The 14,465-nt window shown below is 44.5% G+C and overlaps 1 protein-coding gene across 4 annotated transcripts; it reads right to left on the bottom strand.

Moving 5' to 3' along the window:
- Window positions 1–450: 450 nt before the first annotated feature.
- On the bottom strand, window positions 451–14,066 carry pcf11 (PCF11 cleavage and polyadenylation factor subunit). Of its 4 annotated transcripts, XM_076750030.1 has the most exons (19): window positions 13,700–14,051; window positions 11,246–11,371; window positions 10,691–10,873; window positions 9,402–9,695; window positions 7,679–8,679; window positions 7,065–7,239; window positions 6,301–6,703; window positions 5,697–5,840; window positions 5,530–5,595; window positions 4,896–5,155; window positions 3,837–4,736; window positions 3,624–3,684; window positions 3,148–3,273; window positions 2,853–2,976; window positions 2,536–2,719; window positions 1,889–2,044; window positions 1,536–1,628; window positions 1,390–1,425; window positions 451–1,303 (listed from the first exon to the last, which is right to left on the bottom strand). In XM_076750030.1, exons 1-19 carry the CDS (start codon window positions 13,940–13,942, stop codon window positions 1,061–1,063), a joined length of 4,818 nt encoding a protein of 1,605 aa, XP_076606145.1. In that variant the 5' UTR covers window positions 13,943–14,051; the 3' UTR covers window positions 451–1,060. The 4 variants fall into 4 exon arrangements, with proteins under 4 accessions (XP_076606145.1, XP_076606142.1, XP_076606144.1 ...); XM_076750027.1 differs by having other exon boundaries at window positions 3,837–5,155; XM_076750029.1 differs by lacking the exon at window positions 5,530–5,595 and having other exon boundaries at window positions 3,837–5,155; window positions 13,700–14,066.
- Window positions 14,067–14,465: the final 399 nt, after the last annotated feature.

Here is a 14,465-nt window from a genome sequence, read left to right as displayed (position 1 = left end):
GATGGAAGGAAATGTGAAGGGAAAAAGAAGCAGAGTGATGAAAGAAAAGAACATTAAATATTAAACCCATTAAATATAAAAGGCCTGATGTAAGATATTGAGGCTCTGGTTGGTTTTACATCCGTGGTAGCAGGATTCGTCAGAAACACTGCAGAAGAAGACAAGCTACTCGCTCATCTTCTTCTTGCTTCATAAATTAGGATTAATGCATCGTTATAATGAAGACAGTCAACAAGACCAAAAAACGTGTGCAGTAATAACCTGCAGCTTGTCTTCAGAGGTTTGTCCAGTACACGTTTGCTTCCTGTTGTGCATGTGCTCACCTTATGAGCCTAGCACGGGAAAGACGGACCCCGCCACCAACAGTACAAACAGCCTGAAGCTCAGCACTTCTCAGGTGAAAGAAATCACTCGCTCATACGGAATCAAAACACCATGACAAAAACTTCAAGTCCACTAAACCTTTATTTTCACTTTTGAACCCTAAATCACAATAAAGCTGAGAGCAGAGTCAAGGACCAATCACTATTCACACAAACAAGTTTCAGACTCTTTTATTGAAGATTAACTCGAAAACAAAGAAAACCAAATGAAAAGACGACTGTGATCCTCCGCAGAAACGCTTCCTGAAGAGCAGGTGGAGTCTTCAGTCGTCCAATCGGATGATGCTTACCTTTAACGCAGCCAGAAACAAGTCAACACCTGCAACTACCTGTCATTAATAAACCAATCAGTTCAACTATTTACAGACCGTAACAAGCAGCAAACCGCAGCTGTTAGATTCAATCACCGTTACACCAGAGATACCAAAAAATACTTTAATTTATAAATTAAATTATTTACATCTTTTACCCAAAGGAAACAAAACATTTTCGTTTTTTAAATAAACAATTTCAGTTCAGTTTTGATTCACAGAGAAACAGAAGACCTGAAATGGTCACGCAGAATCCAAATACAAAAATGTATTGAAGTTTATGTTGCTGAGGACTCGGCCTCCGCACACTAAAAACACCTTTTCTTTCAAAAAAACAGAAAAAGTCACGGCGAGGCAGCAGCAGCGTTACAGTTTACTTTGATCCGATTGCACTTCATCTGTTAAAACCTCCTTCTTCTCCTCCTCCTCCACCTCTTCCTCTTTTTTCACATCAGGAAGCTCAACAGCCTCAGCCTCGACTTCCTGTTTGACTGCAGCAGCACAGGAAGTGTCCTCCTCCTCCTCTTCTTCTTTCTTTATGAAAACGCTGAGTGGGTGATCAGTGAGCACCTTGTTGGGCGACGGCGTGACGTCAATGTACGACGACGTCTGAGGAGACAGCAGCAGGTCAAACATGTTAAAGTTTGACAGTTAATTATTTCTGTATTTATACTATTTATTATTCAGTTACTTACATTTTTATAGTCTTCAAAGCAGGAGGGATGGAAGTTCTGTGGCAGGAAAACAAAGATACAGATCAGTCAAACACAACAAAGACATTTATTCGTGCGTTTGAGGTATTTTCAGGCTCTTTTTAAAGTCTGGTGGTGCTGTGTTGTACCTTGTCGTCGACCCTGATGGCGTTCTTCAGGAACCAGTCCTCTTCCTCCTCCACCCAGTACGTCTCAAACGGCTCCTGACAGATTTCACACGACTGCAGGAGGAAAGAAAATCGCCTTCAATAACTCAAAGGAAACGACTGTCAAGTACGGATGAAATGTGAAGCGATTCTGTAAAAATGAGTACTTTTACTTCCAGAACATTAAGTATATTTTGTACTTTTACTTTAGTAAAATTTTAAGTATTTGTTCTTTAGTAACAGATCTGAATGCAGATGAGTAAATGATGATGTGATTCGTGATTCAATGGCGTTTCCTGATTGGCCGATGAACACAGTCACTCCATGGGTCTCACCTCTCCCACTTGGTCCTTAGTTGCTTTCACACTCTGGAACTCTTTCTCCTTCGCAGCCGCCTGGTTCTTCTGAACCTCCTCCTCGTTAACCTTTTCAAAGAACTGACTCTTCGCTCGCTCCTCCAGGTCGGCGATCTCCTCAAACTCTATCCAGTCCTGATGCACACAAACATACATACGTATAGATTTATATACACAGGTGAGATTAAACATCAGGAGTGAGTGCTGACATCGGGCCTCTTTCAATCCATCCAATCCGAGCTGTGTGTGGTCAGACAGCTGCCTACATTACAGATGGACTGCAGCTCTGAATCACCAGCAGGTCTCAGATCTGAGATCAGTGTGTCTGTTTTATGGCGTTTTATTCTTCCCAAGTCTGTATTTATGTCAGTTGCCTGATGTCTTTTGTGGTGTTCTGCTCCTGAAAGGTGCAATATGAACTTGTAAATAAAGTGACAGCCTGCAGTGACACACAACATTTTACAACATCATAACCAGGAGATTTAACATTTTTTGCTCTTTAAATAAAACTAATTTCAGTGCCTTTCAAGACCTCAAGCCTTTTCAAAACCTGCAGATCCCCTACGAAACCTTCAGTTGTTTTAAAGTCAGTTCAGCAGGAAGTGTGTGTGTTTGTGCGTTCTCACCCTGAGGCTGTAGTACCAGCGGCGGTGTGTGACCTTCTTGCTGGCGACCTTCCCGGCGTGGTTCTGCCTGAAGTGCCAGTCCAGGTGGTCAGCGTACATGTCGGTCTGAGCGGTGGTGAACCTCATGCTGCACAGACAGCACTGGTTCCCTGAGTACAACTTGGTCACCACACTCTCATAACGCCTTTGGGGAGAAAATAACACAGGGAACCGAATGAGCGATCAAACAGTAGAGACAGTTTAGCTGAACTACAACCTTTCAGTACTAAAATCAACAAATTCAGATTAAAGTCTGTCCTCTCTGAGGCTGAACTCACTGTTTCATGTCTTCAATGTTGAAGCTGGTGAGATCTGGGAAATCGTCCTCCTCCACCTCCGGCTCCTGCTCTTCCTCGTCCTCCTCCTCCACAGGTGGAACTGCTGGAGCCACGGTAGAAGTGTCTGGAAAAATAAAGACAACCAAACAACACAAACATAATAAGAAGCAGCCTTATTGGTACATAACATGGTAAATACATCAAAGGTCCAAATCAAAAAAACAGCAGCACATTTCAACACAAGGTCACAACACAGTTCTGAGAGTCAACAGACACATTCAGACGGTCCACTGACCAGTGCCGGGGGTCATCACGGCGTCAGGCTGCGAGGGTTTGATGATGCCATTGGAGATCAGTTTGGAAAGCAGGTCGTTGACATCAACCTGCCCAAAGTGGTTTTCTCCAGCGGCAACCTGCGGAGCTGCAGGAACACAAAAACAACCAGTCAGACACCAGTGACCAGTGACTTTAGGGCAAACAGAGCTAGATGTTACAGACAGCATCTACATTTCAGAACTGGGGTGATTATTTTTGTTTCCAACGTGGACATGTGCATGCGATTTACCATCATCCAAATCAGTGTTTGTGTATGTGTTTATTTATTCATCATCCTCAGATTAAAAGTCTGCCAAAGGGAGCACTCGAGGAATTGTAGTGAACAAATTACTCACTCAGAAAGAGTTACATTATATTGTGATGGCAGTAGTGTTAATATTTACATATTTCTCCGCTAATTCTAAACATCCATAAAACAAACAGTGGAAATCTTACTCTGCTGTCTGAAAGGCACTGGGTTCTGAGGCAGGAAGGGCTGGTTGACCATCATGTTTACCTGAAAACAACAAGAGAACATTTAAAACAGGTTCATACAAAATGTGCAAAATGAATCTTCACATTCAAAAAGACAAATGAGATCCTGATGAAAGTTTAAAGTTTAAAGACTCTTAAGAGTAAAGAAATGTCAGCTATTGAACTAAAACTTACCGGCTGCTGCAAGCCAACAGTGGGGGCAGCAGCGCTGTAGAAGGGGGCAGGGGTCGGCTGGTTGAAGGGCATGCTGAAGTTTCCTGCCTGCTGCAGGTTCGGCTGAGCTGGGAACGCCATCGGCCCCGCAGGGAACTGAGGGTTCATGGGCTCTGGGAAATGCTGAGGGGCCATGTTGAAGTTCTGCTGGGGGGCGATGGGATTTTCATAGATGGGTGGGGCCATCGGCCTCATCGGGGGCTGTAGGTTGTGCTGGGGAGCAAATCTCAAGGGGCCCTGCTGTCCGGGGGTGGACTCATAGAGTGGGGGCCCGCCCTGATGGGGTGCATTGGGCATGTCGAACCTGGGTCCTGGCTGGATGGGCCCATCGAAGCGCATGGGACCAGGACCCTCAAACCTCATCTGGTTTGGAGGCCCTTCGAAGCGCATGGGCCGCTGCTGCTGGAAGCCCATTGGTCCAGATCTAGGACCAGGAGCCATGTTACTAAAGCGCTGCATAGGCCCTTCAAAGTGGCCTGGTCCGGGCCCTTGGACCTCAAACCTCGCTGGAGGCTGCTGTCCGATGGGACCCTCAAACCTCCCAGGGCCCTGAGGATGAGGCGGACCATCAAACTGCCCCATACCGTCTCCACCTCTCAATGGACCATGAGAGATGTGGCGTCCGGATCCATCAAACCTCTCTGGCATGTTGTGATGAGGTGGCCCGCTGCCATCGAACCTGCCAGGACCCTGGTGGTGAGGCCCGTCAAACTGGGATGAGTCATCATAGCGTCCGGAGCCACCGCCTTCATACCACCCTGGAGGGTGTGGTCTGGAGGGGCCCATGTGTGCAGGCCCATCATACCGGGTGGCGTGGTGTCCTCCCTCATGAGGTGGTGTGTGTCCCGGGGAGTCGCTGTGCTGTCGGACAGAAGACAGAGGTCCACCACGGGCCGGTGCCTTAAGGATGGATTTGGGGGGAGGGGGGGGATGAGGGTGAGGATGTGGGGCATCCAGATTGAGAGGCCCGTCATCGGAGTGCTCACTGTTGGGGCTCTCAAAGCGGGGGATTGGGCTCACCTCTGCCGACTCTTTCTGGTGTAGAGGCGAGAGGCGCTCACGCTCGAACCTGGGGGCCGGTGGGTCCAGACCAGCAGGGCTCGGACATTTCCTGTGAACTACGGTGCCAGATGCTGGGGGTACTTCCGGCCTTCGCGGATCGGGGTGCCTGGAGTCGGCAGGTGGGCCATACCTCCGTGGAGCATCGTAGCCACTCTTCTGCTCCTCACGCTCGTCGTAACGTTGACGCTCCGTCAGTGGAGAGTTCCACTCTCTCTCACCTGGAGAGAACAGATACAAACCCATGAAGACATTTTCAGACATCCTGCAACTGTTACTGTCGATGTACCTGTAACATCCTGTCACTCATTTTAGGTGTTCGACTTAAAATAACAATGAACTTCAAGTCACTTTAAGTTACTGAAGACAGAAAGTACAGAGAGGAAACCTAAATAAGGACCAAACAGGATCACCGTCCTAAACTCTTCTTCTCTCTAACGAATTACCGACTACAACTCCCATGATCTCCTAGGATCTACTGTGATGGAACTGGATCTGACTCTACTACTGCTTTAGTGAATAAGTCAGGATGAGCATGTGAGCTTAACCTCTACTTAAATGTGTAAACTGTGATCTCTTGAGAAGATTCTCTAACCCTGCTGAAGTATCACTGATCGAGACCCTGACACCCCGCAGCTCCAGAACCTGACCTCTGACCTCTCTGTGGATAAAGATGACAGATAACAGATAATATTTGGCTTCACAGATCAGCTTAAACAGATAAACACATCATCGTGGATGCGTTCAGAGCTGCACACTTACTGGACTCTCTGGGGTCAGCTCTCCTCCTGAACCGAAGGCCCGGTAGAGATTTCAGAGTGGGAAACTCTTTGCCGTGGTTATACTCCTCAATCATAGGGCCGAGAGGAGGCCTAGGCTCCTCACGCTCTTTACTCCGCCTTTCACCTGTAAGAATCATGAACCATTGGACATCATTAACACACCACAAAAATGAACACAGTGGGCTTCTTTGACACGTCATGGCATTTCTAAATGGCAGATCGTTTATTTAAAAGAGAAGCTGATGTTTGAATGAAGGTTGAAGATCAGGAAAAAAAAGGATTCCACAATTTTGAATTGATTGGCAGATTCCCAAAATCTATTCTTGTTTATGTTGATGGAAAGAAACTCGACGACAGGGGAACAGTGCAGCAACTGGACAGCAACCCAACAGAGCATTTAATCTTCAAAGGTTCGCTTCAGTGGATATTGGGTTTAAGAAGTTACTGATTAGCTTTGAACCCAAAGATGAAGTATGTTGTGAATACTTTGTATGCCTACTACTCCTTTTTGTCACTCACTGACTGATAAATCATTGCAGCTCTAAATGATACCTGTTCCCTCTTCCCAGACACTCTCAGCTCACCTTGCCTGTCCCGTGGCGCCCGGCTGTATTTATGTGACGGGGGGTGACCAATGCTCCGGCTGCTGCCGGTCTTCTCGCCCTGCACAGCTTCTTCGCCCTCTTCTGCACTCTCCTCGCCCTCCCACTCTGCTCCAGCGGCTCGGTGGGTGACCTGAGTCTTCCTCAGCTTGGATTTGTGCTCGTAGTAGGACAGCTCCGCCGCATCCATGCCATCATGAGGGCGGGGCTGGGTGGAGGGGGGTGTGGTCAGCAGCGGCTGTTTCTTGGAAAAGTTGCCCGACTCGTCCCAGCTCTCAGAGTGCTGCTGCTTCTCCTCCTGATACTGGAAGAAATGTTTTATCTGGTGGGCCATGTTCAGGAAGTCCTCCTGGGAAATCTCGCCACTCTCCAGACGCTTACTGGCCTGCAGAGAGAGAGAGAGCAAGGCAACAACCTTCAGACGAACATCTTTACTACGAGTATGGGCAAGTATTAAACTTGAGACCCTGGAGCCACAAACACTAAGAAACTGCAGGAAGCACAGCAGTTTGAAATGTAAAATATTTGCATATGAATAGATTCTAGACAGTCAATGTAATCGATTTAATCTTGAGATAGAAACAGATCAGACAATTATTCAAAACAGAGTATTTCCTGTTTTAAGACATGTCAAATGACTCTGAAATTTACTTAGTATGAGTAAAATTATTTTTTTTTTTAGCTGTTTTTCCCCCTTTGTCTTTATGCACTTCTAGAACTTCTAAATCTTAAAGTTAGTGACATACCCTCCTGAGCAGGTCCTTCTTAGAGGCAGAGTTGAGGACTTCAGGTATCTGCAGGTTAGCATCCACACTGAGGCGATGTTTTGGGGTTCGGGGGGTGGTTGGGCGAGTCGGGGTGTTGTACGCTTTGTGTCTCTGAGCTCCAGGCTTCACGTGAGGGTCCTCCTGTAGCTTCAGACTTAAGAAGACACACAAATTTTGTTTTTACTTGAACTGGTTCATCCAGAGACAGTGAGATATCCATAAAATGTATACTACGCTGGTCGTCCTAAAAACCAACATATAGACTCAGAAAATAATCCTACTCCCATCAAAGTGTGTGACGGTGTCTGTATCTGCAGAGATCTGCCCTCTGCCTGCACTTTCTTATTTGCATTTTGGAATATTTTTTCAAGCAGGGAAATTTGATTAGGTTAACTTGTAGCTGACCAGACATTTGGTCAGATTTCAGTCTTTTGTGACACATGTAACAAGCTGAGGTTTGACACCAAGCGCTACTTAAAGGGGTGTCAACATTAGTAATGTTTGCGAGGACAACAGAAAGACAGGGTGAATAATTCTATGATCAGTGGAGTTCCACACAGACAGATAAATGTCAGTTGACATGATGCACTCACTGTTTGTTCTCCTCCCAGCCGCTCCTCCAGCGGTGAGTAGCATCCTTGGTCTCCTTGCCGCCACCGTCGTGGATCCTTGGGGAATGAGAGTCTCTGGATTCAGAGTGCCGGTCCTCCTGTGGTCTCTTTGACCGCCTGCTTTCTGACTGGTTCTTTTTGGGCATGAGCCGGTCCTCTCGGCTGGGTTTGCTGTGATCTGGTTCATCTCCGCGGACCCTCCTAGGCTTGCCAGGTTTGTGAGAGGGCGACGGGGACATGGAGCTGCTCCTGGCTCTAGTCTTGGGTGACCTCCTGTCCTTCCTCTTTGGCGAGCTGGTGGGGGATCGCGACCTGGACCGCGAGCGGGTGCGTTTTCTGGCATGTGTTCGGGCGTTGCCTCCACTCTTGAACTCAGCCTTCTCTGTGGACTCTGTGTGATCGTGTTTGGTCATTGAGCCATTCACCAGCTTCCCTTTGGTGAACCTCTGAGGGTCTCCCCGTGCGGCCTCCTCCCTCTCCTTCTTGTCAGTGCACCTTTTCTTCTCCTTCAGCTCATCGTCTTTGGCCTCTCCGGTCTTATCCTGTGTGCGTTTCCTCAACCTAGGATCTTTCTTAGTTCCGTCAGCTGACTTCTGAATCTCTGCTTCCATCTGTTTTTTACTCTGAACACTTTTGGCCATCGGAGACGGAGACTTGGACTTGGGCTTCTCCTCTATTACTTCTTTCCTCAGGGTCCTGGCTTTATCTGACCGGGTGGGTTTCTCAGGTGTCAGAGCAGGACTTCCCGTTGTGGTTGTGTCTGCTTTCTTCCCAGCAGCCTGTTCTTTGGGCTGGGAGGCAGCTGGGGGGCCAGTGCGGTTGAGGCGAGGGTCTCTGGTAGACGGCTTGGTGTCTGTCTGAGGAGTCTGAGGAGGGATCCAGGGTCGGACAACAGGAGCAGTTTGGCTGATGGGCTTTGGCGCCGTGCTCGGTGGTGCTGAAGTTGAGACTGGAGTCGATGTTGGTAACACAAATGCACCAGCCTGCAGACACATCAAACAACTGTTGGGAGTTTTGTTTCAGAGATTGGAAAGAATTTCACATTCAATCCATGTGGATGAACAAAACTGCCTACAGTTAGAAGGCTGATAAATTAAAAATTCAACAAGAAAAACAGATGTGTCCCTGTTTGTCACTGCAGGTTTGTCTTGATGCTAAATTAAAACACACTGATTACTGAAAACTTGACACAAGAGACGCAGTTATGAAATACCAAAAGACAGATTCACATGTTTTCCTCGTCTGTCTGAAAACAATACAGGGATTCTCATATGTACACTGAAAGAGTTCTCATTTGCTGTAACTGTTAATGAGGCTTCAGCAGCCTGAGTTATCTATTAAAATCAGAAATCTAAAGGTTTCTTCTGAAGCTACATATGAGAACCATTTTTTTTTTTTTGAACTGGTGATACATGGGAAAATCCACTTTTTGTTTATTCTTACTTATTCTCTTTGGACCTCTTGGTTCACTGTGTATCATGAGTCACACACATGTACAGTATCTACAATGTGGTAGACAGAAGTGAGTGCTAAAGAATGCCTGAACTTCCGACTCAAGGACATAGTAGGTTTAACAATGTAATGCTCACACTTGTGGAGATACTGTCCCAGAATCAGCTTATGCTGAACATCTTTAAAAACAACTTTTTTGATTTGGAATCAGATCAACTACATCTTAACTACACCCAATCCTCACGTGACCTACAAGCTGAGCTTTGGTCTGCTCCAGTTCCAGCTCAATCTTCTTCTGCTGAAGCTCCAGAAGCTGTTTCTGTTTGGCCAGCAGCTGTTGCCGAATCAGCTGCTCCTGGGTCAGGCTGTATTGGTTCACAGCAGGGACCGCCTGGGGAGTGGAAGTGGGAGTGGGAGCGGGAGCTGGCGTAGACGTTGGTGCTGCTGCTGCTGCTGCTGCTGGTGCCGCCACCGCTGCTGCTGCTGCTGCTGGTGGTGGCGGTGGCGTGGGGGCAGGGACAGGCTGTGGAGAGGATGCCTCCTCAGACTGGAGACCCAACAAAGTTATATAGGGTCAGAGAACAACGAAAGTCTTTAAGTCAGAACACAACAAAGACAGACATTCAGAGAAAGTTTTGCTTTCACAGACTCTACGTCCAGTACATTCCAGGGAAATACTGCACTTCTTACTCCACTACATTCATTTAATGGCTTGAGTTACTGGTTACCGGTAGATAATGATTCAGCTGGAGAAAAGTATAGCTGTAAAAATGTTAAGAGAACTGAATCCATACTGATTTTGTTTCTACAAATTCACGAGAAAGAAGGGAGTCCAAAATCATGAACATGTTATCGTGGAATGAGCAATATTTTAAAGGGAGTTTTGTCCGCTAGTGTCTTGACTTCACATTTGTTTACAACCTAAAAAAAGTTTAAGTTTAGTTTTTATAGGATGCTTTCACCTGATCTATTTGGTTTTGTTAGAACAGACCATGGTACATTTGCCCAGTTTGTTCGGGTTGGTATGTAAGCAGTGCTTTGAAATGTGAGTCTCAAACAAGCAAATGATAATCAAAATAACTGCAATTTAACTTTCTTACAATCCACTTTGTGAAATTGTTTCAGCTCTAGATTCATGGCATTTTTCCAGCACAAATTCAGCATTGCAGTGAAAAACCTGACACAATAGGAACCATTAAGTTTCATTTATGATGCACGCTCTGTTGTGACTGCACAGTTCCCTAAAGGGCCACAGCACTGCATACCTGCTTAGTAACACTGACATTTTGATACACATATTCCAGCAGTTTCCTCAATAAATCTGTTTTAAAAGGAGCTTATCTCTTTGCAGTAGCCTTTTTCATCTTAACAAAATTGTATAATGGAGTACAGAATCAATCACATCTGACAAGCTGAAAAAAACCCTGCAAAAACTGCTCGAACGCTCTCAATGTAACAAACAAATCTATGAAGACTGTCAGGTTTGACAAGAAAGCACAAGTGCAGTCCCAGTCTGATGTAGTGTTTGCAGAACATACACACCTGTTTTAAAAACTTGGGGTTGACATGAATGCTGGCGTTGACGGTGGGCGGCAGCGGCTTGATAGGCCAGGCCGGGTCCACAGAGTTGACCCGGACATCAAGCGCATACAGTTTCTTCAGAGGAAACACATCATCCCACGTAGACCGTAACTTGAACAGACTCTTTCTAGTGTTTTCATCCACCTACAAACAGAGGACATGACTTGGTCCACAGCTACCAACAAAAGAAAAACTATAACACTCTTAAACAGCATCACAGCAAAAGCTAAGTCAGCACTTCTACTTTTAGCATCAGGTCAACTACAACTGAAAGGGTGAAAATATATTACAAAAATTCTGCTTTAAACACTTTCTGGACGGGTAAAAAAACTAATTTTTTCTAGTACTTTTATTAGCAGGGCTATGTTATGGTGTTAAGTATACAGGAGCAGAGTGCAGGAGATCACACATAATAAGCAAGCAACACAACAAACAGGTGGGAAGTGAAGTGGGCCGCTAAAGAGTTTAAGTGCTTAAATTTTTAACAAAGCTAAACAGCAGCAAAGAGAACTGTACCTTTTCAAAGACACATATAAATGAAGTGATTAGGTTTTTAGCAAACACTGCAAGGTATTCTCCTCCAACATTCTTCACTATGGAATCCACTAAGTACAAAACTGGAAGCTTCTCGGCAGATGGGGCCTGGAGCAATAGAGAACTCAACAAGTTTAGAAAACAACAGGGGTTAAAAAACAACATTTCAGAACAAAAGATCAAATTACAACTTCACAGGATTAACAGGGCCAACTGCCCACCCCTTGCCACCCACTGTGTGAAATTTTTAAGTGTGGAAAGGCCAAAAATACAGTCTGTGCCAAGTGAGGAAAAAGCAAAAGACTCAACAAAATTGAGTAAAAATGGAGGGGGGAAAAAAGCAGTCCGGATTTTTCTTCAGTCTGGAATCAAAATAAAACTGAGGAAAAATACTCCAATAAACTCCTTCGCAACACCTTGACAATTGTGATCGATCCAAAAACAATATGTGGAAAAATCTTCAGTCAGTCAGTTCAGTGTCTGTAGAGATAGTTCTCAGGAAGATCCTTCCCCAGAGTCAGGAGAAAAAAAACATATCCATTAAAAAAACGGAGTCCAGTCCTCTGCAACTTTTTTACCTCCAAAGAGGGTTTTTTCATTAAACCACTCTTTGTACTTTACCCAGATGAAACGTCAAGTTTTTCTTTTTAGCTCCACACCCAACGAGTTTTATTCACTCACACTTTTTCAGAGTTTCACCCCTCAAAATGATTTTCTCCCTTTGGTTGTTAAGAACATAAATAACCCATTAGAAAATAGAACAAGTGATCTGTGGGCATTTAAAGAACCTGTAAACTGCATTTAAACTCTGCACACTTAAGCAGAAGTCTACTGAACTGCGCAGCGTTAGTTGAGCAAATACTTTGTACAACTAGTCCAAACAAGCTGAGTCAAACTCAGCTGTGTAAATGTAAACCAGAGTCATACCAATAAATTACACTGGGAAATAAAAAATGACAAAAAGCACATTTCACATTTTTTATTATAACATTTTAACCATTCAATGACAATTCAGTAATTCAAAATTCACTAGTGAATTAATGCAGAAAACGTGTTTTCCGATCGGACCAGGCTTCAAGTGACCAAAGCTTTGTTTCGATAGGCGGCGAAGTGCAAACACTGACCACAGAGGTAACTGAGGCAAACTGCTGACTGAAATGCATTTCTATAGAAAGTGGAGGGGACTTTAAAGAGGCCTTGTCTTCTGTGTTTAACAACAGCTAGACGACATTATTCAGTAACAATAGGTCTGACTGAAAACCATTTTAAAACATTGCTATGGCCTGGCCTCAATCAATAGATATGACTGGAATACAGTGACGAATTGCCAAAACAGCCAGGGCTGCATATGTCAAGTCAAAATCCACCGTAACTGACACAGCTAATTCTACCAAATTCCTGGGCTCACTGATCGACTGCACTACTTACACGTTCACTTTGTCCATTAGGTCAGACATCTATTTATAATCTATGAGAGTTCAGCAGTTATGACAAGGCTCTTCTGTCTGTTCATTGAGATAACTCAAACTAGCACCTCTATGATGCTTCAGTTAGCTGAGTGTAATATTTCTTGTTCTTTAACCCTGTGTTGTACTCCACATTTATGAGCTTACTAGACTGCCTCAGACAAATTAGTACATAATCATCAACAATGTCGTCTTCTCTCTTTATGGATCCAGCTATCTTCGTTTAAAGTTCTTTGTGCTTTTGTTTTGCCTGCTTCCACACCAAACGCAATAATGCTGCTCTATTCGCCGTGTCCGTTATCAGTCTGAATATATTACTGCGCAAGTTGTACTAATGACTATATGTATTCCGATTAATTATAATGTGATTTTGTTTAATTACTAATATCATTACTGTTATTCTTAGAAGTCGAAATAAACAATAGAGGGCACCACTTTACCACTGCCAGCGACGTAATTAAGTCTGAAAAGTTTAAAACCAATTTGTCTACAAATACTTCTCGTTACATTAGGTCAGTGCATTTTAATCTCACGGTAACTGGTCAACATTAGTTTCATGGTGATATTCAATAAAAAGCATACCATCGTCACTTAGGCGTTAACTATTTTACGGTGGATTTTCACTTCCGTTGGGCCCGAGAGCACACCAAGTTACAGCTAATTTCGACAACGAGTTTCGACAGAATAATTGTTTAAAAAGCATTTATTCTTTTGGAGCAAACTAGATATATTAACTGATAAACGAGGTTTCACTTTAATACACAAAAACTGAGAGAAAAGATAGCAGTGCCACTCGACAGTGTTGCTAACCAGGACAACAACGGAACGTAACGTAGCTAGGTGACATGTCGTGTAACACAACGCTTGCCGCCATGTTTAGCTAGTAGCTAACGGCACATCGTCGATTGGGCCTACTCTATACATCGACATAAAACATCTGAAATTGAAAGTATTCTATATTTATAAAAACCTTAGTTATTTGCGCTTCAATAATTGCGACGATATCCTTGGCGAAGTTGAGGTTTTCCTCGGCCAGAATGGTCAGCATGTTGATGTGCGGCTTGCTGTTGTAGGTCAGGTCTTCCAGCGAGGACTGATACTCTCGGCAGGCATCTTCCCTTGCCGCTTTGTCGTCCATCTTTGAGCTAAGCGACCGGGGAACACCTACATCAGCCTTATCGATACCACAACCATTGATTAGCAGGCAGTCCATGTAATCATATAACTATCTGTTCGGCCCTGACTCGGTACAAAATAACGCCGGGTTTGTGATATAATTCAGCCGCCGCCTGTCTTCCTTTTCCGTCCGAATTCAACGACAAGAAGATGGCGACTGTAACTGAAAACCTTATACGTCACACGAAAAATGTAATATCGGACGTGACGTTAATGTAGTTCCATTGGCTGGTGTCAGGCCGCCTGGGTCAAGTTTTTGATTTTCATTGGTTCGATAAAATAACAGTCACACAAAGTAGCCAATCAGATTTAAGTAATGTGATTCTATTCTTACATAACGAAAGACATTGCTAAAACATGTTTGCGAACATAACAACACGAGGCGAAAGCATGGCGTCTCACTCCTAACATTAGCTTTGGGGCTTAAATGTAGGTTTTCAAGATAAATAATGCAATATTACTGAACCTATCTGATGGAATACATGTAATTTCCAACGCTATGATGGGATATATTGAAATATATGAAAAATTCAATGACTAAACATGGTGTACAATTGTAG

Source organism: Chaetodon auriga, chromosome 15 (assembly GCF_051107435.1).
Source record: "Chaetodon auriga isolate fChaAug3 chromosome 15, fChaAug3.hap1, whole genome shotgun sequence".
Classification (NCBI taxonomy): domain Eukaryota; kingdom Metazoa; phylum Chordata; class Actinopteri; order Chaetodontiformes; family Chaetodontidae; genus Chaetodon; species Chaetodon auriga.
The sequence above is the reverse complement of the archived record's forward strand: the minus strand, read 5'-3'. Positions and strand labels throughout refer to the sequence as shown.